The 27,691-nt window shown below is 33.3% G+C and overlaps 6 protein-coding genes across 7 annotated transcripts in view; 5 read left to right on the plus strand and 1 right to left on the minus strand.

Annotated features, from left to right (window-relative positions):
• Positions 1-996, minus strand: part of LOC105362260 (SET and MYND domain-containing protein 4) — a 4,089-nt gene extending 3,093 nt beyond the window's left edge. The window contains exon 1 of the mRNA XM_011499658.1: positions 81-996. Coding sequence (XP_011497960.1) covers positions 81-755 — 675 coding nt within the window. The 5' untranslated portion in view covers positions 756-996. The remainder of the gene's footprint in view (positions 1-80) is intronic.
• A 5,287-nt stretch (positions 997-6,283) lies between these two features.
• On the plus strand, positions 6,284-10,314 carry LOC105362425 (uncharacterized). The gene is made up of 9 exons (XM_011499865.1): positions 6,284-6,404; positions 6,755-6,912; positions 7,198-7,281; positions 8,701-8,844; positions 8,950-9,009; positions 9,093-9,209; positions 9,832-9,951; positions 10,059-10,127; positions 10,284-10,314. The coding sequence occupies exons 1-9, from the start codon at positions 6,285-6,287 to the stop codon at positions 10,312-10,314; spliced, it is 903 nt and encodes a 300-aa protein (XP_011498167.1). The 5' UTR covers position 6,284.
• A 324-nt stretch (positions 10,315-10,638) lies between these two features.
• LOC105362262 (uncharacterized) lies at positions 10,639-12,569 on the plus strand. 2 transcript variants are annotated; one of them, XM_011499660.1, is made up of 4 exons: positions 10,639-10,886; positions 12,062-12,142; positions 12,216-12,343; positions 12,428-12,569. In XM_011499660.1, the coding sequence occupies exons 2-4, from the start codon at positions 12,064-12,066 to the stop codon at positions 12,545-12,547; spliced, it is 327 nt and encodes a 108-aa protein (XP_011497962.1). In that variant the 5' UTR covers positions 10,639-10,886; positions 12,062-12,063; the 3' UTR covers positions 12,548-12,569. The 2 variants fall into 2 exon arrangements, 1 of the variants encoding a protein (XP_011497962.1); XR_912878.1 differs by having other exon boundaries at positions 10,701-10,886; positions 12,232-12,343.
• Positions 12,570-17,973: 5,404 nt separating this feature from the next.
• Positions 17,974-18,697, plus strand: LOC105362264 (RNA exonuclease 4). Its single transcript, XM_082978851.1, has 2 exons — positions 17,974-18,041; positions 18,116-18,697. The coding sequence occupies exon 2, from the start codon at positions 18,116-18,118 to the stop codon at positions 18,665-18,667; it is 552 nt and encodes a 183-aa protein (XP_082834977.1). The 5' UTR covers positions 17,974-18,041; the 3' UTR covers positions 18,668-18,697.
• Positions 18,698-19,782: 1,085 nt separating this feature from the next.
• LOC105362263 (RNA exonuclease 4-like) lies at positions 19,783-21,000 on the plus strand. The gene is made up of 2 exons (XM_011499662.1): positions 19,783-20,007; positions 20,083-21,000. The coding sequence occupies exons 1-2, from the start codon at positions 19,867-19,869 to the stop codon at positions 20,635-20,637; spliced, it is 696 nt and encodes a 231-aa protein (XP_011497964.1). The 5' UTR covers positions 19,783-19,866; the 3' UTR covers positions 20,638-21,000.
• Positions 21,001-22,545: 1,545 nt separating this feature from the next.
• Positions 22,546-27,483, plus strand: LOC105362265 (flavin-containing monooxygenase FMO GS-OX4). Its single transcript, XM_011499663.1, has 7 exons — positions 22,546-22,809; positions 24,060-24,198; positions 25,072-25,348; positions 25,800-25,903; positions 26,010-26,097; positions 26,218-26,381; positions 27,009-27,483. Exons 1-7 carry the CDS (start codon positions 22,625-22,627, stop codon positions 27,324-27,326), a joined length of 1,275 nt encoding a protein of 424 aa, XP_011497965.1. The 5' UTR covers positions 22,546-22,624; the 3' UTR covers positions 27,327-27,483.
• The last annotated feature ends 208 nt before the right edge of the window (positions 27,484-27,691 follow it).

The raw sequence follows: 27,691 nt of genomic DNA on the forward strand, positions 1-27,691 counted from the left end.
CGTCCCTCTCGTCACGCCGCTCTCACCGCCGCACTTTGAAAAACAAAATCGAACCTCACCCGATGTATTATCGCTTGGACCCGGAGAGGTTTATCGGTGTTATCGACCCGCTGCTGCTTCCGGTTGAGGAAATATTTCAAAAGCTCAAGTTTCTCGATTCTGAAACGCTCGTCATAGTCGTCTCCTTGATAATCCTCGTCGCATCGCTTACTCGCAAGCTCCCTTATGCATCGCATCGCTTCGTTCAAGTAGCCGTTGGAGCGACTAGACGCGCCCAAGTCCTTGTAGCAGTCCGAGTGCAGCAGCAGAACGTCCACTCTGCTCTCCTCCATAAAGGCCTGGTCCTGGACGCGCGAGATCACCTCCTCGAAGTACTGGCAGTCTTTGGCACAGCGCATCAAGTGACCTTGGCGATACGAGGCTCGAGCCCGTTGCACAAGAATCTCGAAGAAGAGTTGACTGCGCGAGGGCGCCAATGCGAGCGCCTCCGTTAAAATAGCCGCTGCTTTATCTGGATGGGCGACCTCGCCCGCGACAGTGGCCTCTCGACGGAGCTCCTTGGATCGCGCCTCGTTCTTGCCGCGATACATGTCGCCGATGGAGATGTCGGGGTCTCCCAAAGCCTCGAGTGAAATCCTTATCATTCCGGGCCTGTCGCCGCTACGTGAAAGCGCCTCGAAGCGATCACGAAATTCGTCGCTGGAAATGACTCGCTGGGCGTGCCGCTCGAATTCGGGAAAGAATCTAAAATTCATGTAGTTCTTCTTAGTATTTGGGATACTTAAGCGAAGATGTGGCGATAACTCTCTAGGTATTGCGAGAGATAATGATGCAACGACTAATAATAGGCTAAAAATGAATTGTTCGTAGCGTTGACTGACCAGTTGACGAGATGATTATTTGCACTTTAAAAAACTCGACCAACGGATTGATTTTTCCTCCTACTCCTCTTAGACTAATGACCTCTAAATGTAAGCGTCGCGATCATTAGGAGAGGCAATAGGAGAATTTTTAATTATGCCTATGCGTGGATTCTAGCATAAATTCTGCTTTATACGAAAACAGGCGAATTCGCACGCACTTAGGTGCATCTACGTGTCAAATAGCAGAGATTTACTCGATCGCCGATCTCGGCTTTCGGCGCTCACGTGCTTTCAAGCATTTCTTAAACAACTGCAAAGATATTTTATAATACGATTTCACAATTACCGATTAAATCTTTTGAGCCCTTAATCTAAAGCCCGCTGCTACTAAAAGCTAAATTAATGAAATGTCGAATTTACCGTTGAATATATTAGAATATTTATCGATTACATGACTTTACAATTGAATCACTCATTTAGCGTATTGCGCAATTGCTTAATTAAGTTACTAACGAAAATTCGGGCCCACTTTCTATCATTATCTTACGAAAAATCACAATAATTTCACTATCAACACTCAATTCTTAGTCAATCTTCCTCATTTACTTTATCTATCATGAAAACATAGACTTTCTTCTCTACAATTTTTTGACGCTTTTATTTTGTTTTTGCTTGTTTTTTAATTTGTTTTGTTTTTTGCCATTCGATCATCGATTATTACAAGTGTATATAAAGCAATGAGTTTATCTACGTTTACCTATGCTCTGATCTCTAATTAAAGATCCTTCCTATTCTCCATATTACGTGGCTTTTATAAAATAATTCACATCATTCATCGATAGAAATTCACTCGTAACGACAATAGAATGGAATTTTTAAAAATAAAAGCAAAAAAAAAAGAAGAGTTAAACTATTTTACAGCTAGATGCACATGCGTTTGTGGCTGTAGCCAATTTTAGATAGCAAAGCACCAACAAATTTCAATAAATAGTTCGATGCGATAAATGCACCAGTTAATGCAAGATATTTTTGTTATGCGCATGTACGTTGCGAATATTGCGATATATAAATATACAGACGTGACACAAATCAATAAAATACGCGAACTAACAAATGAAAATCAATGATCCACCAACGTAAGCACAAATCGTACGCGTTCGTACATCAGCAAATATTATTCATCGAATAGCTAATTCGAAAGGACGTATAATGAGATGTGCTACCAATGCAAAAAAAAAGAAAAGAAAAAAAAAAAGAAAAAATACAGCTTTTATCGACTTGGATCGAAAAGGGATGACGCTAACTATCACAATGCATTGCATTATGTCACCGATCGTGCATGAAGTGCAAATGCTGGTGAAATAGAGATGCAAAGCAATGTAATAAGCCACGTATGTTGTATTGTTTCGTTTTTCTCTCACCCTCGGCTCCTACGCGATGACATGCTGCAGGTTGCGCGTTTCAGCGGGATCTATATCGCGCGCTCGCTCGCCTAGTATAAAAGTAGTCGAGGCAGTTGTTCTATCGAAGGCAACCGTCGTCCAATAATACCTCTAAAATTAGATCCTCGATCCGAAACGTTCTTTCAACTTTTCCCGCGGACGGCTCGATCGCGCACCGTCGCTCGCAATCGCTGCATTGTACTTTCACGGGGCGCCGCTCCACGGTGAATCCTACCCGATGTATTTATTCTTTATTTATTCGGGGCTCCGCGATGTCGGGGAATTCGCCCATGATTATACGTTAGTAACGAGAATTTCGACGGTTCGCACCCCTTGACTCGCACGAGACTTTTAATCATTGATCGTCCAAACGAGCCACTGATACTTGCGACCTGAGCAATGAAAATCATCGTCGGCTGTCCCTTTATCGCGAGCTTCGCTCCTCGTCAACGGCCGCCTCTATTACGTCTACATTAACGTCGATAGTGACTACTTTCTTTAATTGATTCGCGATTCATGGTAATGCTCACATGAGGCGACGGCTAAAATGATTCCTCATTTAAGGATTTTTCCTTGCGATTGTGCAGGGATTGTGTAGGGATAGTTAAGGACAGCCGCGCCAGTGACGATGAGCTACGACGGTGCTCGCATTATTTATTCTCGTAGCCGAGCTTTTATCGAACTTAAATCGAAAACTATCATTACATAAATCTCTCGAGCTGACGTACTGGCCATTGAAATTGGCCATTGAGACTTAGAGCATGAAGAATCGAGAATTAAATATTAATTGTCTTTATTACGTAGAATGAGTTGTGCAATTGTAAATGTAAGCGTAAATTTGACGCATGGGTGACATTCTCGAAGCCAAATGAAATTTATTAGGAAACGAGAAACGTCGTGGTGTAGCGCTTGATACAACGTACATAACGATACAACTGAATTACATTATCATTGAAATGTACGTTGAAACAAAAAATGAAGAAAAAAAAAACAATATTACACGATATGTATTTATATATCAATGTTCAAAATATCTATTAATTCAACATTTTTCCTGATATTAGATTACAAATTGTACAAGGAAAAAGAAAGTGTTCGTTACCCTCTTCCAGCGATTGGAAATAAGATTTAACATAACACTCTTAGTGCATTCGTCAAAACTCGCGCGCACGGAGTAGAAAGCTTTGGTCAAACTGTATGTTTGCTTTGTCGATGTTGAAAATAAAATAAATATTGATATTTAAAACAAGAAAATTATTCAACCGAGTTGCGAATTTCCAGACAAATTAATTACCCTCGTAATGCTAATACTCACAATACATTATAATATACATGTAGGAAACGAGGCTGATTTTGCGAAAACTGTAATTTCATTAATTCCGCAATACTCGGTAAATACATTATTCTGCATAACGTTATAGTTTTATTACTGCCGAGGTGATGAGCTTCCGCGTCGCGTACGAATGTGTAAAAAAGTAGCACTGTAATTCGAAAATCTGCTTTTCATGCATTTCATAATAATGAAAATGCGCGAGATTTCAAAAATATTTGCAAGTATTTTAATATAAAAAGATATTTTGTCGTGTGATAAATGATTTAGTATGCAGCACCTTTAACCCGAGAACGCAAGAAGCGAATTAAATCCGCGTGCTAATGTTCTCTTACTCGATCGTCGATCGAGACAAACTTCCAGTGCATAGAGCCGCCTTATTATACGATAAGGATTTTATCATTTTATTTCATTATCCCAGTACAATCAGGGCTCCTGTATCCTCTCCACTCACCTTACGGACTACTCATTCGTCACAAACTCAACAACAATTCGCTAATTGTGTTTAATTTTTACATCGGGACTTAATAATTATCATCATCAATTTCAACACTTTGATATTGTCGATGGAACTTGTTAGTATTGGTCCGCAATAACGGTTAATCTTAATAATAATCTTAATAGGTCACATCTGGGTTATATAGGCATTTAATTATTTCGTATTATGCTCGCTCCATTTCTACAGAACATTTGCATCCGCGCGATTGTCCAATGGAGCTCTTTCGCAAACTAATCATTGAGTAAACAGGACAAAAGTGAAATACTCGAGACACGATGGCCCCCGCTCAAAAATAAATTCTCAGAGGTAATTTAATGCGGCAAATAATATGTGAAACAAATATTATGCGAGGCAAAATAATTTATGATGAGAATGTTTAATTTATTAAATGAAATTTGAACAAAATAGTTATTTGTATCAAGAAGGCGGATAGTCACGACTATCGATGAAACATTTCACTAATATATTGACCTGTTATTATTGTTGTTATTATTATTATTGTTGTTGTTGTTGTTGTTGTTGTTACTACTACTAATACTATTATTATTATTATTATTATTATTACTATTATTTGAATAATTCCCATTAAAAATAAAATAAAGAAAATAATATCTTCGTATATATTTTTAATTTTTAATAAAATCGTCTATTAGTTATAAAACTAGCGCAGATTTTTTTTTTTTTTATTTCTTCCCTGGCTATATACCACATTCGGTAGAGCGTGCCAATCGATGTAACTAAACGGCGCGTAAAATCGTCACGCTAATGATAAAATCTTCGAATTGATTGGGACTTGCCTTCGCGAGCGAAATTGTTAAATAGAGATTTTTATCAGTGAGATCGATGATTCTAGTGATCGATAGGAATCGGTTAATCAGTAACAGTATGACTATATGTTGTGCGCAAGATCAATAAAAATGTCATTAGGTTCAACTTAAAAAGAATCGGTAGAGAAAACTTATCGCTCCATTAATTGATATTTCATAAAATTGTGAAATAGCAAAAATTTATTAGACATCAGTTGTAATAATTATATGTAATAACTATCGTATTATTTATGCCTTTTGAATTCGCAATACGGAAATTTATTGAGCAAGCAATTTGAAATTAGAAAATTAGAAAACATTTCTAATTTATAAATATAGCTTGATATATATATATATATATATATATATATATATATATATATATATTTCAGATTTTAAATGAATTTAAAAGAAATACATTTAAATAATTTATATAAATGTTTGAAAGTAAGCGAGTGCTTTTCATTGTTTTTTTAGTTAAAAAATATAATGCGGCCGTGACTATCCTTCCTCCGTTATTTCTCTACTTTTGATTAACGACGGTATAACCGTGAAGAAGCTTTACCAGAAAAACCAATAGGTTCGCAGCGATCACAACTTGCCCATCTTTTAAAATTGGGTTAACGGAAAATAAAAGTGGCTCGTTTGAGCTTATTGGCTCATGCAGACGAGAGTTTGAAATCAGTACCAAAGAAAACTGTGTGCATTATATGTTCTTTAACGCAATAGCGAACATTAAGAACAATTTAATTATTACATTAAATTTTAGACATTTCCATCGCTCGGTGTCTTACTGAGACTGCAATACCAATTTTTCTTTGAAATTACGTTAAATGCGTGTTATATAAGTATATCGTGTATATCAATGTATTTGTTCTTATATTTGTAATTGGAATGACATTTGTAAATGAAATTTTATAGGTAGATTTTACTTTGTAATCTAAGAAGTTTGCTAGAGTGAAAAAATAATGTGATCCCTACATTTACACACATTAGATATTATTCGAATTTTGCATCGAATGGGCAAATGGGAGCCAATAATCTAACGAGTCCCATTGCGCATGCCTCAAGTAAACATTATTTACGTTCTCCGTTTGTCAACCGTTAATTTTCCATAATACGTGATGATACAAATGACAATCGAATGAGAGATTTATCGGTTCTTTAAAAATAATGATAATATATCATCTCTGATCTCCGGAAACTGTTGAACGGTATCGCATCGCTTTTGTATATATATATATATATATATATATATATATATCTATCTATATATATATATATATATATATATATATATATATATATGTATATATAGATTTATATTTATATTAATGGAAAAATATGAATTTTGGAGAAAATGAAAGTTTCTTTGAAAGACATAGATATTTATTTCAACATTGTTACTTTCAATTTGAAGGATTGGAACCCGATATTCAACTTAGATTTGAAAATATTATTAAGGTATTCTCATTGCTTCTAATGGTTTTAACAGCCGGTATAATTAAAGACGAATTGTTTCTTGTTGCCGTTGTTGTTTTTTCTTTATGTAGTCAGCATTTAATGTAAATAATTATTTTAAGAGGTTATGAATTTGATTACTATATATTAATTTTATAACTTAAGTAGTAATTTTGTCGAAAAATTACTTACGTTTATGAATATAATTGAAAGTCCATATTTGCAATTATAATTCGAGGAATAATATTTTTATGGTTTATTTTTATGGTATAATGTAATTTCGAATAAAGCATACAAATTATTATTAATATATTTACTACATTTTGTATCATACTGTTATGTGTTCATTTTAGCGATTAAGTGGAGTAATCTGCAAAGATCCAGATTATATTTTAACCCAAAAGTCATATTTTAACAGAGAATGTAATAAGACACGTGAGGATTTATATTCAGTGAATTATATACTTGATTCGATAAGAGCTAAGCAAGCACTTGATATAATCAGTTATAGGTATTCTGTTTTACCTTATACTATCATAATGCAATCAAGTAATTTATTATAAATTAAATTTTTATTCATTCTATGTAAGGTAATAATTTTAATGTTGCACGTTTTAAAAGCATTTTATGTTATTGTTTTTAATTTATTATCGAATATCTTTTAATGATACAAAAAGTTATATTTTATACAATATATGAAATATATGACAAATTAAGTCATTTCTTTTTAAATATTACATATATTTTAATATGATTTAACAAATATTGGATTTAAATTAGTAAAATATTTTTACAGATTTAAACAAGAAAAAGTATACCAATCTATAGATCCTTGCTGCTTATTTTCCAAGTACATTTTGAAAACAGGTTCTTGTAAAAGGTAAACATATGTAACTTAAATTATATAATCGTTTTAATAATAGAAACATAAAAAGGATTATTAAAAACAAAAATAGCATAATCTCATATAGATTGCAATTTTAAATATAAACATTAAAAATATTTTTATATTTGACAGAAAATTTTAAACTTCTTTCTTAGCCTTTATAATCTTTTTAATTCGATTGCCGATGCATGGCTTAACTGTACAAACATAAATTTATAATCATTAATTGACCAATCTCGATTTTAATATTAAGGATTATTCGTAATTAATTAATTAAGTAGTATGGAGAATTCATATGTTACCATTGTAATATCATCGTTGACAATTGAAATATTAGACGAATAGATAAATAACAATATATTACGATATCTTAGAATTTATCAGGGATTGACATAATGCAAAAAGTTACTGTTTGATGCCATAATTGCGCTAGATTAGCCATAATTTTTTTTCACTAAGCTATGTTGTTTGTTCAGTAACATATCAAATTAATTTGTAAAGCTAAATAGCTAAAAGAACTTTTAAGCTTTCTTTAAAGTTATTTTTATTTTATTATCTTTCTACTATACATAATTACGAATTGAAATAATACAAACTAATGCATTAATAAAAAAATTACAATAATTTAACCATCTATATTTAAACTTACAAGTTCTCCTTTATTATTTTGCAAAATTTATATTGGAATAGTAAGATCAACTTGTACATACCGTATACACATGTTCACGAATAGGATTTTACCTGGAGGATGAATAATATTCATGGAATATTTTAATGGGCTTCAACGGCTATTATTTTTATATATCAAATTTCTGTTCTTATTCCATGGTATTAAATATTAATCGTGCAAATAAGCTTTGCTATTTTGTATCTTCTTGAAGTAGATTCACTTAATAATTCTCATTTTTAGAACAAATTTTATGAGTCTTCTTCAATCTTCACGACAATATTTTATTCTAGACTGCAAGTAATAATTCCTGTTGTAACTGTCAAAGTCATTTGAACTCTTTTTTTATATGTTATTTTACAAATTATTAAGCTACGCTTTGTTGGAAGAAATTATTATTTATTGTTTGTCAGTAAAACTTATTTATTGTATCAATAATAATCATTTTTTTCATTAAGAATCATATAGGCTTACCTATAGTTGGAAATACACAAAGAGATTATACATGAAAAATACATTTCGTTGAAATCTCATCATTCATCATTTTTCTTAACTGAAAATTATGTTGATATTTTATAGAATTTTTAATTTCCATAATTGTATGACTTTCATAATTATATAATTCAATTATTCTTTATATAAAATGCATCATGACTTACGATATTATATATGGTTTTAATCTTCATATATTATGATAAAATTGGAATAATTATAAAATCATTAAATCTTAAAATCATTCTTTTTAGGTATTACTATGATAATGTATGTTCATCGGATGTACATAATGATTTGAGTGAATTTGTTTCAATGGCTATAGAAAATGAAGATACCACTTCATCTAGGAGTCCAAATATTTTAAAAGATAATAGAAAACAAAATGAAAATGCTGAGTAAGATATTTTGAATAGTCTTTTGATAAAATATTATAATGTACAAACATGATTTTTTACGTGTTTAAATGAGTATAGATTTATTAGATTATTTCCTTTCTTTAGAACACTGAAAATTCAACTCGTAAATGGAACAAAGACACCAGAAATTACTAAAAAAGTGAGGTAATGTAATTGTTTATATAATTTTGAAATACGAATGTCATTTCAGTTGCTAAATAATGAATAATATTAAAACCATATTTTAGAAAAATTCTTCAATTTGAAAACAATGAACAGCAAATTAAGAAACATAAATCTATAGACAACGATTTTTTTAGCAAAACGTCAATTTCAAAAAGTAATGGTACAAATTCAAAGTTTAAGTAAGATATGATTGACTTTACTTCAACTCTATTTTCATATAATTTTATAGCGTGAATCTATTGTTTTCGTGTTATTTAATTAGTATTATTAATTTTGATTGATTTAATTGTAAGAAACATGCAGTGCGATAAGAGGTTTTAGAATCGTTTATTTATATTAATTATTTTAACATGGCACGTTTCATACGTATTAGTAAAAAGATTTTTAACCGTACACGATCATTTTCTAAATAAAAGGCCTATTATATTGACAATGTATAAAGCCTTTTTGTTACACATAAAATATTTTTATATTCTTCATATTAAATTGGAATTGGAATGCTGTACACTCGCATGGATTTGAATTGTATTTTTAATTTTATTATTACTATTATAGTTATACCTGAGCATTGTGCAGTATTTTTTCATCTTAAACATTAACTCCTAAAAGTTCCTGTAACGACAGTGTTTCTTCTGATTTCTCAATTACGATTAATAATTTAAACTACGTTTATATGTTGTAAAAAAAATTAGAAACTTGAATTTTATGCTAATTAAAAATTTTATTTACAACATAATTATAATTAAATATTTATTATGGACTATATGTTAAGTTAATTTCAATTTATAAATGATTTTTCAGAGAAATTCGAATAAGTGACTGGAAAAAAAAAGTACATACACCTAATAATGATTCATTCTGTAAATCACTGGATTCCAAAAACATTTGTAACTTCTGCAACATGCCTAATAAAACTGTTAGGTAAATATATTACTAATTATTTTATTTTATGTAATTTAACTATTCACTTATCTGTTTTATTATATTTTTTAATATATATGTGTAACGATGAAATAATAATGCAGTAGAAAAAGAGTTTCTCGCAATTCTTTGGATAAGGACTCACCCGTTAAAGATGAAAACAAAAAAATAACTAGGTAAATTGTATAAAACTATGAATTTGTCATTTTTAAATATATATATTATATATATATATATATATATATATATATATATATATATATATATGCGATTGGATGTACGCATGGGAGGGGTTATATGCAACAAAGAGTAGAGACACCTCTTGTATGTAGATGCCTTAAGCAAGTTCCAAGACAGAAGTAAAGTTGTTATATACGAGCAAGCTTCGGCCTTTAACAATTTTACCGAGTTCAGTAAGTATTTCAATTCGATAACAGTTTGATGAGATTATCTTGAAAAAAATGAACGTATGCACCGTAGCTTACAACCCATAAAATGCTAGTGTCATAATAAATAGTGAAAATCACTTATTGATGTGCTGCATTGTTATAACGCTAATCAGCATTTACATGAAATTTTTATCGCCTACACTTACATTTATTAGTGCGATGGGGTCGTATCCAATACTAAACACGTGCACCTCTTCATGCAGTACTGACATTGCAATTATTCTTTGCTTCAAATTAACTCTGCATATTAAAAAGAAAAAATTCCATAATTATGCATGGAATATCGTTAGTGCTAATTTCTGTAAATTTTAATTTTTAATTTTTCAGAAAATTTAGAAAATTATGTCCAAAGTCCACTGATATCAGTATCGTAGATCTGGAGCTAGATGATGAATCGAGTGAAAGTAGCGGAGATTCATTAGGCCTTACTTCCGAAGAAGAAGAAGAAGAAGATGATGATGAAGTAGAAATAGATGAAAATAATATGCAAGTATTTTATTTAAATATTCAATAGATTATTTTTATATTAACTTCCATTATTATACCTTTATTTTCAATAATGATGAAAATTATCAAATAACAAATATTAATGTGGCGTTGAGACAGGGGTGAAATAAATCTGGAATAGGATAATGATTAGGATGAAGATATTGTCGAGAGCTTAGAAAATGAAAGTTAAATCGGTTGCGGGAACATCTGCATAATGACTGCCCTTTACAGATTCCTAGATAATAAACAATTTTTGAAATGTAGGTAAAATGATTGAATATGAAAATAATTGAACGTTATATTGGGTAACATTTTATTTATTATTTATTCAGTAGTTAAATACACGTTTAATAGATATTTAACGTGATAGCACATGAATTCAGCGTTACGATTATATGGTGCAACCAAGCGCAGTTAATTATCGTTTTCTTATATTTAATTTTCTTCGTCACTTTCCGCGCGTGTTTTTATATTGTTCGAAGGCAAGAGCATAAATTGTTAATCTACTATCACCCAACTTATAATAATATAGCGCTACAACAGGATTATACATTTTGCCTATTGGACTTACCTGGAAGGCTGTTTGGCACCGAATCTCTCATTTACGATAAGATACGGAAAATCGAAAAGACACGTCATAATGTACTAATGGCGAACCTTTTAATTCTTTTACGGAAAAACTTCACATTATTCGCATTGTAAAGCACCGCCCAAAGATGCAAGTCTTTAGTCGTTATCCCCATACTATTCCTGTTGAGTTATGTTTACCTTTCCCTCTCCCTATTCCCCATTCCCTGCCCACATCTAATATCAGATTTATAGATTTATATGTATATGTATATATATATATATATATATATAATTTTTAGATATTTCTAATGGTTAAAGAAGTTAAAAAGATAATGAAAAATTAAAAAAGAAAATATAACGTAATACAATTAAAATGTTTTAAAAACTTTTACACTTTATCTTATTTATAAACGAGTACATTATTATTTAAATATTCTGCGTCTTATATATATATATATATATATAATATATATATATATATATATATTAAAAAATTGTTAATATTAATTTCATCAATTTGAGTTAATTGATCATTACACTATATGTTTAATTATAAAGGATTATTTTAATATATCGTAAATATATCATTTATTTCCATGTAGAAATGAATGGTGGAGTTATTTACCTCCAGCAAATAGATTATCTTCAAATGCTAAGGCAGCTAATCGAAATACACGTCGAGGGTAATTGCTTTTATCGATTGGTTTATTTGCTTACTTATTATATTTTCCTTTTCTTTTTTACGCTAACATTTAGAATACTTTACTTTTAGGGCAAATTTTACGGAACGCGAGCAAAAATTAATGCTAAGCTATTTGATTACAAAAAGAAAAGTTGCTGTAGGTGCCAGTAGAATAACATGGAAAGAGATACACGAAGATGGAGTAAGTTTTCACAAACTTTTTATACAAATCCATAAAGGTAATTTGATAAATTATCGGACATTTCTGAAAATGTTTTTCTTTCAGTATTTGAAGAATCGTTCGACAGAATCACTCAGGAATAATTTCCGAAGAGTAATTTTACCAAAGATTCATACGTTTGGATTGCCGCAACACATTCTACAGCAATTTTTAAAATTGAATTAATCAAGTAAAGAATCATGTACAAATGTAAAATATTTTAATTTACTTGCCAAATTTATATAAAGACTATTTTTTTTTTTTTTTTTGTAATACTACATTATACTAAGTAAATTTTTATTTATTAATGTAATTTATCGCATCTGGGCCAATGGTAATGCGCGATGAATTTCGAGTTTCGATATAACGATGGGACTCATAAATTCTTCTTCTTCTTTTTTTCTTTAAACGAAAATTATCGCGCATATCCATTGCGTTAAGTAAGAGTGTATTTTTAGTTAATATAAAAGTTGTTGATTTAAGTAACTTGCAAATTTTAATCTTAATTCGTTTTTAATGCGTGTTATTCTCATGATTACATACATACATACTGCGTTAATAAAAGGAATGTGAGCGAATAATTTATTATTATATAGACAAAGGGCGTGAAAATTTGAAGAAGAAAACGTCGATCGATCGTATTCTGAAGTGGCCAGCGCTTTATTCTACGGATAATCCAATATTATTAAACATAATGAGGCTTAGAAACCTTTACAGATTACGATTTACGGCTTACGTCGCGACGTGTTTTCGCTGAAAACTTGAACAAATCACCATGAATCCATTCTATTTTCACGAAGAAAAAACCATTACTTGCAAAAAAATCACGCTCTCGCTCTCTTTTCAATAGTTGGCGCGTCTCCTTGCCTCTTATTATCATAAAATATCTTATGGTTAACAGTTTTATGGCAGTCGAACGTGCAAATGAAATGACTTTCAGGAGGTTTCGAAGCGACGACGATATCAATCTTCACCTAAACACATTGTCGAATCGTGTGATCGTTTACTCAACCGAATCACTACTTTCACGAGATTGTAATAAAGTATTAAGTATTTTTAAAGTCGACGCGGTTAGTCACAGACATTATTCGCATTGCCCACCGCCAGGCTTTAAGTAAGCCGTCGCCTTTTCCATAACAATTATCATGACAATGATGTTTAATCGCTTCCAATAAGAAACTCGGACGATATTTACCTTTCATCTTTACTTACAACAATTCGGCTTCAATTTTGCTTACTAATGGCGAGTTGAATCAGCTAATTCGCGCGCACTCCAATATCTTCGGCACTTTTGAAACTGAGAGAATCGAGTTTGCAATTGATGAATTTAGGTCGCTTACAACGATTTTTCCTCACCCAATTACTTATGATATCTCTATCGCACCTCCCCCCCTCACCCCTCCCTCCCCCCTCCCACTCCATCGTGATAATTCGACGAACGGCATATACCTCTAATAAATCGGCCCGTCGCCGCTTAATTCTTTCTTGATGCTCGCGTTTTCCCTACGTTAATTCTTAGCTTAATCCTTACAATTGACAGCTCGACCTCGCTTCCCCGCAGGGACAATTTCGCCACGCATTATCACGCATTATCAGGCATTATTCGGCCAGTTAGCGAACATTCCCGGCGCCATTAGCGAGCGAGCCAGCTAATAATTCATTCGCGACCAAGTATCAATCATAATGAAATCAGCCAGGCTACTGCTTCAAAATATAATTGAAATTACGCTGTCCGTGGTAATTATTTATAATATCGGCGACGAAGTGCAGTGCTCGTCGTGTCGATGCCGCTTAGTAATCCGACTGGATGAGCAGAAACGAGTTCGGGACATTACCTGTGCTACACGTTTACAGTCTCTCCAGTCGCTACGAATTTCTCCGCTTTTTCGGCCCACAACTCCACTTTTCGTAACGGTTTTTTTTTTTCCTCGGTGACGGAGGATGGGGTGGGGTGGGATGAGGGCGGGTGGGAGAGCGGCCCTAGAAAGCTCTTCGTCACAATCGGCGGGGAGTCGCATCTCACCTTTTCGCGGTGCTACGACAACGTCAGGGTTCTCCGTAAACGGTTGGCCGAGACTCTTGGGGAGCGAGACCACGTGGGCGTTGATCCTCTCCTTCTTCTTCAAGTTCATCTTTGGCTCGTATTATAGCCAAATAGCCGAACCATCTCGTCTCCGTACCTCCGTGGCGCCCCGCTGGCGCTCTCCGTCGTTCACGCGCGATCGCCGCTTATCTTGGCACGTTTGTTCGCCCGAGGATAAATGCACTGGCTACCGGAGCCCGGCGTCTGCTCGTAGCCGAGGCCTCGAGAACTCGCAACATTTCTTCGGCAGCTTTTCCTCGTTATCGTTACGGGCACGAGCCAAGCGCACGATGATCGAACGAGGTACCTCCGTTAGCCTCGCGAGAGCTTCTGCACCTTGTGTTCTCATACCACCTGGCTCCACCCACGCCGTCACCCTCCCCCTTTCACGAGCGGCGATTTGCTTGGCAATGCTCGGGCCGATTTTTCTTCTCGCTTGCCTCTCAACTATCCGCTCCCAGCGATGCTCTCGTCGAGTCCCATTCGAGGAAAGCTCGTGCTGGAGCTTTAAGGGGTTGCTAAATCGCCGGCACGAACGTAAACTTCGCTCCACGTTGCTAGTCTTACACCGTGGCTGCAGCCGATGCATCGATCGCACAGTCCTGGTACGGGCGGGCGGCAGGCTATCGTCAAGGCCATCTTGACGTGAGCGCGATGCCTCGCATCTTCTCTCGTGGCTTCTTCTTACGTGTCAGAGCGTTCTCCAGGCGGTTCGGATATTCGGCCGTGTCCGCGAATCACTCGCCGGCTCTCTCCTTCCACTCGCCTAATATTTCGCACATAAATGGTAGTAGCGCGACGTGCCATCGTTTCGCGTGACCGGATGATCGTGAGAGTGACCGTGACGTTATATCTCCCCCCATGCATCTCTTCGACTCTTGGATCTTCGGAGAACTAGGACGACGGGATCGAAATTGGGAATCGAATTCTTCGCTTCGTTTCACGTGGGTGGGGGGGAGGGGACCTCCTCCTGTATTCTCCACGGCACCTTACACGTCGTTTTATTATTATTATTATTATTATTATTATTGTTGTTGTTGTTATTATTATTATTATTATTGTTCTTGTTGTTGTCGTCGTCGTCGTCGTCGTCGTCGTCGTCGTCGTCGTCGTCGTCGTCGTCGTCGTCGTCGTCGTCGTCGTCGTCGTCGTCGTCGTCGTCGTCGTCGTCGTTGTCGTTGTTGTTGTTGCTGCTGCTGCTGTTGTTGTTGTTGTTGTTGCTATTGTTAAAGCTGCTGTTGTTTTTTCTTATTGTTATTGTTGTTGTTGTTGTTGTTGTTGTTGTTGTTGTAGCTAACTTTGATTTATTGTCTTTTTGTTATGGAATATTTTACGCCGTGGCTGTTCAAAAGTCACTGTACCAGCGTTTTTGAAGCACGAAGTTCGAAAAGGCTCTCACTCGGTCGATGGCAAGACATCTAGTCCTTTAAGATGCGCGAATTTCTGCGGTCAGGCCCCGGGAGATTTCTCCCTTTTTTTCACTGGCGCTGGTCAGGTCCACTGGCTCGACTCGGCCTTACACAAGTCGTTCATCGGACAAACCAACACCACCGCCGGGGCCTTACACGCACACGCCGCGTATGGCAAATACGAAGTTTCGCTCCGTCGGCATTTTGTTTAAGCGTTCGGGGGGCTTCACGCCATCGCCTTACGCGACGACGACGTACGCCCGATGGCCTGCCTCGTCGTTGCATTTTTAAATTGTAAGCGACTTTCGAAAAATTCGGCCATCCAGGATATTGCTTATCTCTAATTCGAAGAAGCCGCTGCTGCTCGATCGCCGATGGTCGATGAGGTAAAATGCGATCGATCGGTCATTTACTGAGCGGGACGCCCATATCAATCGGAATTGAGTTTTAACGATGGAGATGGCCCCGTACATCGCCGCATTCTACATTATTAAAAAGTTACCGTTTTATGAAACGAAAGAGGAACCAACCAAACACACGCGTACACGACATTCTTACCAGCTAGTTTATTACAATCGACACCGACTTTTACAATGAAACAAATACCGAATTCTTTCACCTCAATTTTTTTTTAATGTCTGTGCATTAATTAATTAATGAGTTAATGATTAACGTTAATGCTACTTTTTGCATAAATTGACAAATTTAATAAGCGTACTTATGCGGTGAAATTGGTAAAATTACCAATTTACGAATTCACCAACGAAATTATTCGTTAATTCTAGAAAAATGTAAGCCGTGTTTTTTTTTCTTTTATCTTTTTTTTCTTTTTAAGTATTCCCTTAAAAGCCTATTATACTTTATTAGTGAAAATAACAAATATTTCAAAAAAAATACTTTCAAAACATTGCCCCCGCATCTATAAATAAGCTGTTATAATAATTGCGCAACTATTTAAAGATTTGTTGGCATAGGAAGGTGACGCACACGCACACGCACACACACACACACACATTCACTCACTGACATATAGAGATGGTAAATAAAAATTACAATGATACGCTTTTCGATGTCACTTAAAGAAAGAACTGTACTTGTTCGTGTAACGGCGTTAAGAAACAAGTCTGCCTCACGAACAACCGTATATGGATAATTAGCTTTTATACGCAAATTATCGCTTGGTTTGGTCGCTTGTGAGATGTATCGCTGAGGGGGCGCAGCCATCTAGTGAGTAGCATAGTTACTACTCCGCGTTTAAATTTAATATGCAATCCTGCCTCGTACACACTCAATTACATTAGATGGTTATTAAATGAAATTAACCAGGCCCCTAATGGTTCATTATTATGAAAATAATTATCAATGCGAGTTGCAATCTGTGGTCGGTTAAAATTTTACATGCGTTGCGGTTATAATTTTCGTCAATGTTTGTCGAAGCGAACGCACGTGCGACGACTACTCGGCGCTCAAGTTATCGTAATATGAAGAATCGGAAGTGCGAGATACCGGCAAATCGCACAATTCTGACAGTAGTTGAGAGTGATAAGGTGCACTTATCATTGTGGCGTTTAACGCCTTAAAAAATCACATGCATAACCGGATGTAGCTAATACAAAATGTATTTATTACTCGTTCAATTAATGAAGATAATAATTGATGATCATACAATAGGAAAATATGACGTGACGAAAGTCCACTTTACTTTCATTACATTAGTATACGATATTACTCCATCTTCCTTCCGTATTGCATATAATTGGCAATGCATTTTGTAATTAATATATCAATATATTTACAGATTATTTGTTTTATTGCATATTATGTTAAATTTAAAAAAAAATTGAGATAAGTATAGTGACAACAACAATAACGAAGTGTTGGTATACAATATTTTATTATATTATAAAAATATATACTCTATTTTTATTTATCTTGTCATTTTATTGTTTGGTCGCTAAACGCCATCGTAAAAAGACGAAATAATAAATAGAGTAGCGACAAAGATAAATGTTCAATAACGACGTTCCATAAGTTTTATCGATTTAGATGTCAATTGTTTTGAATTTTGAGGTTATTTATATAAATTGTCTATACAATAATGAATAAGGGATCAGAAAAAAACAAAAGTGACTTTCCATCTGGAAAAGAATCTCTTAAAGATTTATTAGAAGCTATTGAAAATATAGAGGTAATCAAAGTTTTGTTTAATTATTTGTATTGTTTCAAATTGCTTGTATCGCTACATCTCCTCATTTACTATAGATGTCAACACGTTATACAAACCAGAATAAACGTGAAAGTAGAAAACAATTCAGATTGACAAGGTGCATAGCTATGGATTGTGAAATGGTTGGCATTGGAGATGGCAAAGAAAGTATGATCGCTAGAGTGTCTATTGTAAATGACTGTGGTGTTTGTATTTACGACAAATATGTAAAGCCGATGGTAACTGTAAAAAATTATCGTACCCCTGTTAGTGGCATTAGACCTCATCACTTAAAAAATGGCGAAGATTTTGAAATTGTGCATAAAGAAGTAGGGGACATTCTTAGAGGTAGAATATTAGTTGGACACGCACTCCACAACGACTTGTACGTTTTATTCCTGTTTCATCCAAAGCATCTGCAACGGGACACGGCGAAATACTTTCGTAAGCTTACCAAAGGTTCCACTCCAAGTTTAAAGAGACTAGCAACAGAATTCCTCGACCTTGATATACAAAACGGAGAACATAATTCCATCGAAGATGCCAGGACAGCTATGCAACTGTATAAACTGTTTAAAACAAGATGGGAAAATGACTTGAAAAAATAATTATAAACCTGTTTCGTTCTTATATTTAAGAGAAATTTTATTCTATTTAAAATTGTACATGTTATCAGAGATATATTAATTTAAGTATTTTTTATATTTGTAAGTGAGATAAATATTAAATTTGAATTAAAAATCAAGTGATTATATTTTTTAGTTAAATATAAATTTTCATAAAATTTGAATTAAGCACTAAGTAATTAGATCGTCTGTCGATACTTTCTTTTTTTATTGCTTCAATTTCATAATAACAATAATGAAAATTGATTGATTGTGAAAGGAAAGAATGTTTGTCATCCCTTACTCTTTGGATGCATATTTGTAATAAAAATCTCACCATTTAGTAATACAATTGAAAATTAAGTTTCAGAAAATAATTTAAATAAAGATGGTACTTAAATTTTATGTAAGCTAAGAGAAACTGATCGTTCCTAAATACTTGTAATAAAATATTAGAAATTAATTTTATTCTAAATAATATTTAAAGTTCATCAATAAAATCATAATTATTCATTATAATTAAACAATAGCGTTATACAATTTGAGCATTACATTCGCGTTTATAAATTATTATTTCGAATGAGAATGTAAATATTTAATTGATGTATTAACGATCAAGATAATTTCTATTTGATATTTTTCGATTATACTGCCGTCTATGGTCCATACATTTAAATAAATTATAGTGATGCAAGTACCTTAATAAAAAAAAAAAAAAAATATTGCACAATTGCATATGCATAAATATACATAATCATAAGATACGAAAAGGTCGTTTTCCATTCGAATTTTCCCGCTTCTTAGTACTGGTTTTGCCGTATGAGATAAAAATTCAGTTTTAAATGTAATTACATCTGTTTTGTATCATACTTTTTTTTATCTTTCTTTTTGTAATTTAACAGGTCATTTGAATCCGATTGCGGAGTTCGTTCATATTAATAATGTGCTTATTCGTTGCAAAATGCATAAAACTGTATTTAAATTACAAATTTGTAAATGAACAAGCATTTATGTCAATTTAAATTTGGAGGTTACTTACATAAAGTGCATATATAACAATGGCGAGTAAACCATCTGAATCCATAAAAAAAGACAAGGACAATGCATATTCTGAAAATATAACAACACAGGCGAAAACGGATGTTTGCACAAAGAAGAACAATGCTAATGTCGGATTACGAGTTCCGGGATCCAACTGGAAAATGTATAAGAATATCGCTACGAAAACATCTCTGAATAACCAACCATCTTCTGGCACTCGAGCTAAGAAAAAAAAAAACAGTTTGATATCTAATACAGAGCCTAATAAACTTGATTTCCAATGTCATGAAAATAAAAATCAGGTAATATCATCATTAATTCACCGTTGTTATTCTTTCTTTTACTATGTTATTATAATTCTTTGTGAACTGGTACAGATATCCAAATGCCGTAAGGAAGAAAATAAACAGGTGACTATCGAACAAGTGAAACTGACAAGGTGCATAGCTATGGATTGTGAAATGGTTGGCATTGGAGATGGCAAAGAAAGTATGATCGCTAGAGTGTCTATTGTAAATGACTGTGGTGTTTGTATTTACGACAAATATGTAAAGCCGATGGTAACTGTAAAAAATTATCGTACCCCTGTTAGTGGCATTAGACCTCATCACTTAAAAAATGGCGAAGATTTTGAAATTGTGCATAAAGAAGTAGGGGACATTCTTAGAGGTAGAATATTAGTTGGACACGCACTCCACAACGACTTGTACGTTTTATTCCTGTTTCATCCAAAGCATCTGCAACGGGACACGGCGAAATACTTTCGTAAGCTTACCAAAGGTTCCACTCCAAGTTTAAAGAGACTAGCAACAGAATTCCTCGACCTTGATATACAAAACGGAGAACATAATTCCATCGAAGATGCCAGGACAGCTATGCAACTGTATAAACTGTTTAAAACAAGATGGGAAAATGACTTGAGAAGAAAATGATATCGATACTTGCGTATTATTTTTAAATACAATTACAGGAAAGATACTTTGTTGAAACTTGTAACAATCTGTGAAAACACAAGTACAATGTTTAAAATATTTTTTTATTGCGAAGTAGTAATAAATATTAAATTTAATTATCAAAACTTATAATATTGCGATTTATCTAACACTGTATAATCGAGTGAAATTAATAAAGAAACGTATAAATAAATTTGAGTACAAACACCTTGTTATCAGCATCACCGCAACCTTGTATGCCACAAGGAAATCAATTATAGATCGCAGCTTAGTATAAAAGTTGGCATTTGGACGACAAATTGTATTAGTGTAGTTAGGGGCCATTCAAAGTAGTTAAACGAGTGTGTACTCGTTACTATTAAACGGTGATAAGGACAGACAAAAATACGACTTCTATCGAACTCGGCAAGTAAATTGAAAATTCCTCTATTTTTTAAATAGAGTAGAAACTTAGAAATAATTTTAATTATTTTTTAATTGGAATTCCGAGGATTTTATATATGTTTATTGTTAATCATTAAATACACGAAAGCTAAATAATTAAATTTTACGAATAATCTTATCTCTTTTGTACAATGTCATTGTAACATTATTTACCATATTTAATAAAGAAGAGTTAATATAAAGAAAAATTTATTCTTATTTATTTTTTTTTTTTTGTTAATGTTGTCTCTTAGATTAATATTAAATTTCGAATAATTAAAATTTTTAAATTTCAATTTTCTTTCGTGTCGTACACTCATACGCACGATGCATAACTTTCTTCAAAATTAATTAATCGTATAATTTTCATATTTTCACATCACTATCGATATAATAAATAAATAAGATTTATTTATTCATTTAGGTATTAATTATGGTGTGAAAAAGTTATTCTATAAAGTCTATTTACTTTTTCATTATATTCATTATGTTACTTTGCAATGGAAAGTATAAAAATTCCATTCAATAAATATTGATTATAAAGATTTTCGTAACGATTTTCTTAAGAACATAAGTCGAAAGAATTACCAGCTGATTTTTTTTCGCAAAAACATTTGAAAATCTGTTCAATTACTCATGTAATTATTGCAATAAAAATACACAAATTACAATGCGTCATTTAAAATAATCTTTTTGTTGTTTTTATTTTCTAACTTAAAACACATGTCTTTACACAGTCCATGCGTGCATTACGTTGTTTTTAAAAAATGAAGCATTAATCCTATTTATTAGGGCGAGGGGGGAAAAAAAAACCAATAAAATAATTAAATATTTAAAGGTGTTGAAATTTGTATTTTCGACGATTTCTTAAAAATATGCAATTATTTATAAAACTACGATATACTTTAATATTATAATATATTGTACCCATTGTCGTTGTTATCATTGCAAGCACAATTTTTCTAAAATCTACTAAATAAATATTCTATTCAAGGCAATGAATAAATTTAATAATTACACGAATTTGTGACCTTAGATGTAAAGTTATTATGTTAATTATTACTTTATTTATTACCCGAGGAAAGTAGCTGTGACTAGAACGACTAAAATGCTTCGAGTAAAGCTAGAGGGAAGGAATTCATTTAGTAAACAGAAATGAGCCAACGTAAAAAGAGAAAAAAAAATGGTTAATTTTATAAGTATATAACAATTGATATTCATATTAGGCTCGACAAGTGTTCAGCCATTATTTCGTTATCGACCTTCTCCTTTAGAGAAACATAGGCAGACTAGATGATTTGTTAAGTGCGTGATGGATGCGCAAGTCAAAGGAAAATTACCGAAAGCAATGTTTTAATTTCATAAGACAGAGAGAAAAACAGGCGCCTATTATTATTCGGGCCGATAAAATGAACGCGCTCGCGGAAGAGTCGCCGAACTGCCATCAGTTTTCATCGTTAATAATCATCCGTCCCGTCCCTCTTATCAGACGCACTTTGACGTAGGAGTCGCGACCGATAATATCGAAGAGGCTGCAGCGGCTATGAGAATCGCGGTGATCGGGGCCGGAGCGGCTGGCCTGGCGGCGATCAGGAGATCCTGCTGCAGCGCCGAGGTCGTCTGCTACGAGAAGAGCGACAAGGTTGGTGGCACGTGGGTCTACGTGCCCGAGACCGGGAACGACGCCTATGGTTTGCCCATACACTCGAGCATGTACGAGAGCCTAAGGTAAGAGTATGGTGAGCGTGTGGGCGAATTGGTAATTGGCTTGGTCGATCGTTCGATATATAATCGATTGCGATTATGAGAATTAATAATTCCGAGGACAATGGTCTTTTGCACCCTCGAGTCAGCGCTATAATCAGCACTTTTGACGCTTTACAATTCATCAAGTTTTACTATGATAAGTGATTGCTGAATATTGCCGCTGAGGGTGTATTCGTAAATCAATGTCGTTTCAATAGAAAAGCTTTACTTTCGATGTTTAAAAATAATTTTTAATTGAAAATTATTCGTTATTTGAATAAAGTTTATGGTTTTTTTTTTTTACTTTTCTTTTTGTTTCTCAATGATTAGCAATATTTCTCAAAACGAATTTTCAAATTTTCAACATTTAAATACAAAATTTGATTTAGATTCACCGTTCTACATAAAATAATTTCCGCCACGACTACACCTGTTTCAATGAACAATTATCTTTTATCATTTGAATTGACGTATTTTTTTTTTTTTTTTTTATCATTTCCATGTAAAGCAATTGTGTATACACGCATGCACAACAAAGCAAGCAAGGCATTTTTTTATTTTTTTTTTAATTTTAAATCAGAGATGCTACAAACTGTTCAACGGGTACGTACAAATGTTTTTATTAAACAGCCGTCAAGAAAGTTGTGCAATAAAAGATAATTTCATTCCAATTCATTTAATTTAAATATTTAATTAATAATTGCCCATACAAAACGCATTATCTCCATAAATTTTTCACGTCTCTCACGAGTACGTCTGCATGTTTGAATGTATTTGTATAAAATAATAACAACTATAACGACAACCACTATAACAATAATAATAATCATTTTAGTAGTAGTAGTAGTAGTAGTAGTAATGATAATATTGTAACATGGAATAATATTATTTTAATCTAATGTGTATAAAATTAAAATAAATAATGTAATAAATTAATCCACAAATTGTGATTATAATACTTTCCAAAGTTCTATACATTTGAGACTAGATTTTAAAAATAAATTTTAATATACATTTGGTCATTAATTCACAAATGAAAGATAAATAATAATATTTATGATATGATGATTCCCTTTGCATTTATCAGAAAAAAAAAAAAAAAAAAAAAAAAAACATGATTCTATTCGGTTTGTGCATTACGAATTTCTTTCCATATATTTTAAGTAATGAAATTTCTATATAATTCAATACAATTAATATAGTTACGATGGTTTTCGTTAACGTTTTAACAGGACAAATCTTCCAAAAGAAGTAATGGGATATCCAGATTATTTGATTCCTGAAAATCGTAAAAGTTACATTCATCACGATGAGATTCTCGCTTTTCTCAACGATTATTGTACACATTTTCAACTTCGTGATAAAATAAAAGTAAGTCTAACACTCAGCCTATATAATCAACATATTTAATAAAATTCCAAAAATGCTTGTTTAATATTCAATATACTTATTATATAATTCCATCCTCATTAATTATGCAAGGATAGAGATTACGAAAATGCTTGGGAAGAAATGCAATATAACGATAATATTTGAAAATACTGTTATAAATTTCTTAATGTTAGCAATACGATTGGATATTGTGCAATTGTGAATCACGAAAAAATATTTGATGAGAAACAAAATTTATTATGGAAATTCAAAAATGATTTAATACTTTGTTAAAATTAACAAACAAAATTGATCAATGAAATATTTTCTCTGTACGATCGATATGTAAGATTCATAAATTGAGGGCGCAATTTTGTCGAATATTAGCATTCTCTTTATAAATAAATAATAGATAGTTAAATATATTTAATAACATAGAGCTTTGATAGAAATTTTTTAATAATTTTATGTAATTATCGTCGTTTTAATATTCACTACATATTGTGAAAATAATATTGATTAGAATTGAAAAATACGTTGCTAATGTTCGTAATAATTACTTGCGAGTTAATAAACACAAGGAAACAAAAGAAAAATACACACGCTAAACAAGTGCAAAGTGTGAGTGCATCGTTATGTACATCATCATCATCATCATCATCATCATCATCATCATCATCATCATCATCATCGAAGTAGAGTAACGAGCGATTTATCATCGAATCCTCTAATGGACGTCGTCGAGTGAAAAAATATACGTTAATGTTCCGCCCCAATAAACGCATCGGCTCCCTATCTCATCAATTAAGCTATAACCTATTTTCGTTAGTCGGAGGGGTCGCGATTACTAATAGATTGAGATATTTATCGCAGTTCTTGCATAATGTCGAGCTGGTGGAGCCGATAGGGGCCGAAGAGAAGGGAACGGGGAGCAATTGGAAGCTGCGCGTCCGCGACTTGCGCAAAAGCACGGTCACGGAGGAGTTCTTTGACGCCGTTATGGTGTGCAACGGACATTATTTCAAGCCGTCCTTACCCAGGCTCAAGGGCCACGAGACATTCAAGGGCCAACAGATGCACAGCCATGATTATCGACGTCCCGAGCCTTTCGCCGACAAGCGCGTCGTCGTCATCGGCGCCGGACCTTCAGGTACTTCGATACTTCAATTCGGCGCGCATCATCTCCTTCGCTGAAATGATCTTGCAGTCTCGATGAAATCTTTAGTAGTATCCGCGAATATTTACGCAGTTAGCGTCTTTAACGATCATCGCGATCAAGTCAAATTTCATTCTTAAAATACAACTTTGCTTAACATTTAGCTTATTATTATTATCTTTCTCTTTTTATCGGCTCTTTTTAATTACACCAATGACATTGCATTACCATATATACTTTAACGCCACTTTACTTTCTAAGATAACAATATTCATACGATCGGTCGAAAAAGTAGTCGTCGAATGGAATAAATACAATGGTTCGCACACTAATTCGTCGGCTTACATTCACCGGGCGTAAAATAATATCTCTATCAACTAGCATTCATTTATATAAATAAATATAAGTGTCAATATATTCTTAAATGTACATTCTTTGCCCGCAGGTATGGATTTAGCCTTGGAAATTTCAAAGAAGGCTAAACGCGTCATTTTAAGTCATCATTTAAAAGAGACGATCTTGACCAAGTTTCCTAATAATGTTGTACAAGTAAGATTTAGGTATATTTTTATTAGAAGCTTGAGTCATTGTATTTGTCGGCGTAAGCTCATTATCGTCATTTTGTCCTTTCAACGTTGTTAATTTTATGTTATAGAAAAAAGATGTTGTCGAGTTGAAGGACAATTCAGCTGTTTTTCAGGATGGGACTAGCGAAGAAGCTGATATAATATTTTATTGCACGGGTAAGAAAGTATTTACATAAATGTCGATGAAAGCACTTGTGTAAGGAAGGAATATTTTTCAAAAAAACTAAATCCTTTTTTTTTTTTTTTTTTTTTTTTTTTTTTTTTTTTTTGAAACAGGCTACGAGTACAGTTTTCCTTTCCTTAGTGAAAGCTGCGAGATTAAAGTCAATGACAACATGATAACGCCTCTGTGGAAGCATGTGATTGCCATTGAAAATCCTACATTGGTTTTCATAGGAATACCGTTTTACGTATGTGCTTTCAGTATGTTTGATTTACAGGTATGAAGGAATTTAATAACTACATTGATATAGATTGTATAATATGTTTTAGCTTTAATCGTGTGCATTGCGACCCTAGAGTATAATATTGTCAAAGCAAATTATATAGATGAATTTATATAAAAATGAGTTTTCATGCTACGAGAGATTCGAATTTCCTGCTCAAACAATAGCCTCGTGATAAATAAAATGCTTTACTATTTTCAAATGACCTTAAGTAAAAAAATATTTCCGATATATCCGTAAAAGTATGTTTTCTCGACTTAATTATGTACAATGAATTAATCAACGCCAAGAAAAAAACACCAGAAAAAGAAAGAAAGTAATTTGGAAAGCTAAGCGCATAAACAAATATAAATTTATAAATACACTTCCTCAAACGCTAATTTAGTTCTGATAAAAATGAGCAATCAGTATGATTAGTCATTTTTGCATTCCTTCATTTAAACGATACAACTACTTTTTCTCTCAGTTAACAAAATAGTGACAAATACAGCCGACGCGACCGTGTCATTATTCACACGTTAAAAGCAATGCTACGAGATTCACGCACGCACACACAGACACACAAGCAGATATTGGTAAAAGTTACGAGAAATTCAATTTCGATAATTTTTTCGTTTCAAGGTGCGATTTGTGCTCCGTTACTTAAATAAAGAGAAGGAGCTGCCAACGCGCGATTCGATGCTCCTCGACGAATCCCAGGAGAAGAACAGTCGATTTAACATCCGCGGCTTCACGAAGCGCCAATTTCACATGATGGGGCCGCTGCAGGCTGAATACTACGACGATCTCGCGGATACTGCGAACATCGAGAGGCTTCTGCCCGTCCTGTCCAAGCTCCACAACGAGAGCAGCGACCGCTTCCTCGACGACTTAGTGCACTATCGCGACGATCGTTACAAAATCATTGACAATGAAAATTACCAGCAACTCAATGATTAAAGATTATGGATGAGCGGGGAAGATTGGCGGTAGACGGGTATCGAGAAGGTGATATTGAAGTTATACGATAAAGCTGAATGTAACGGAGTAATTTTCAGCAAGCGAGCAATTTTTTACGACTACTTGCTCAAATTGGCAGTGAGTAAGTGTGTACGTACTATAACATACGCATACAGCGATTAATTAATATAGAGAATGGTAAAAAAGTTTGTTTATATTCGAGTTCGATATATTTGTTAATTGTACGAGTATATAAGAAATATTTTATTGCGTATAGAACTATTGGGAATCGTGTTCGATCGACAGTTTATTCCGTATGTGAGCATTGATCTATATCTTCAACGTAATCAATGGGTAATATTTGT

This window comes from Ceratosolen solmsi, unplaced genomic scaffold, assembly GCF_000503995.2.
Source record: "Ceratosolen solmsi marchali unplaced genomic scaffold, CerSol_1.0 scaffold35, whole genome shotgun sequence".
In the NCBI taxonomy this organism is placed as follows: Eukaryota; Metazoa; Arthropoda; class Insecta; order Hymenoptera; family Agaonidae; genus Ceratosolen; species Ceratosolen solmsi.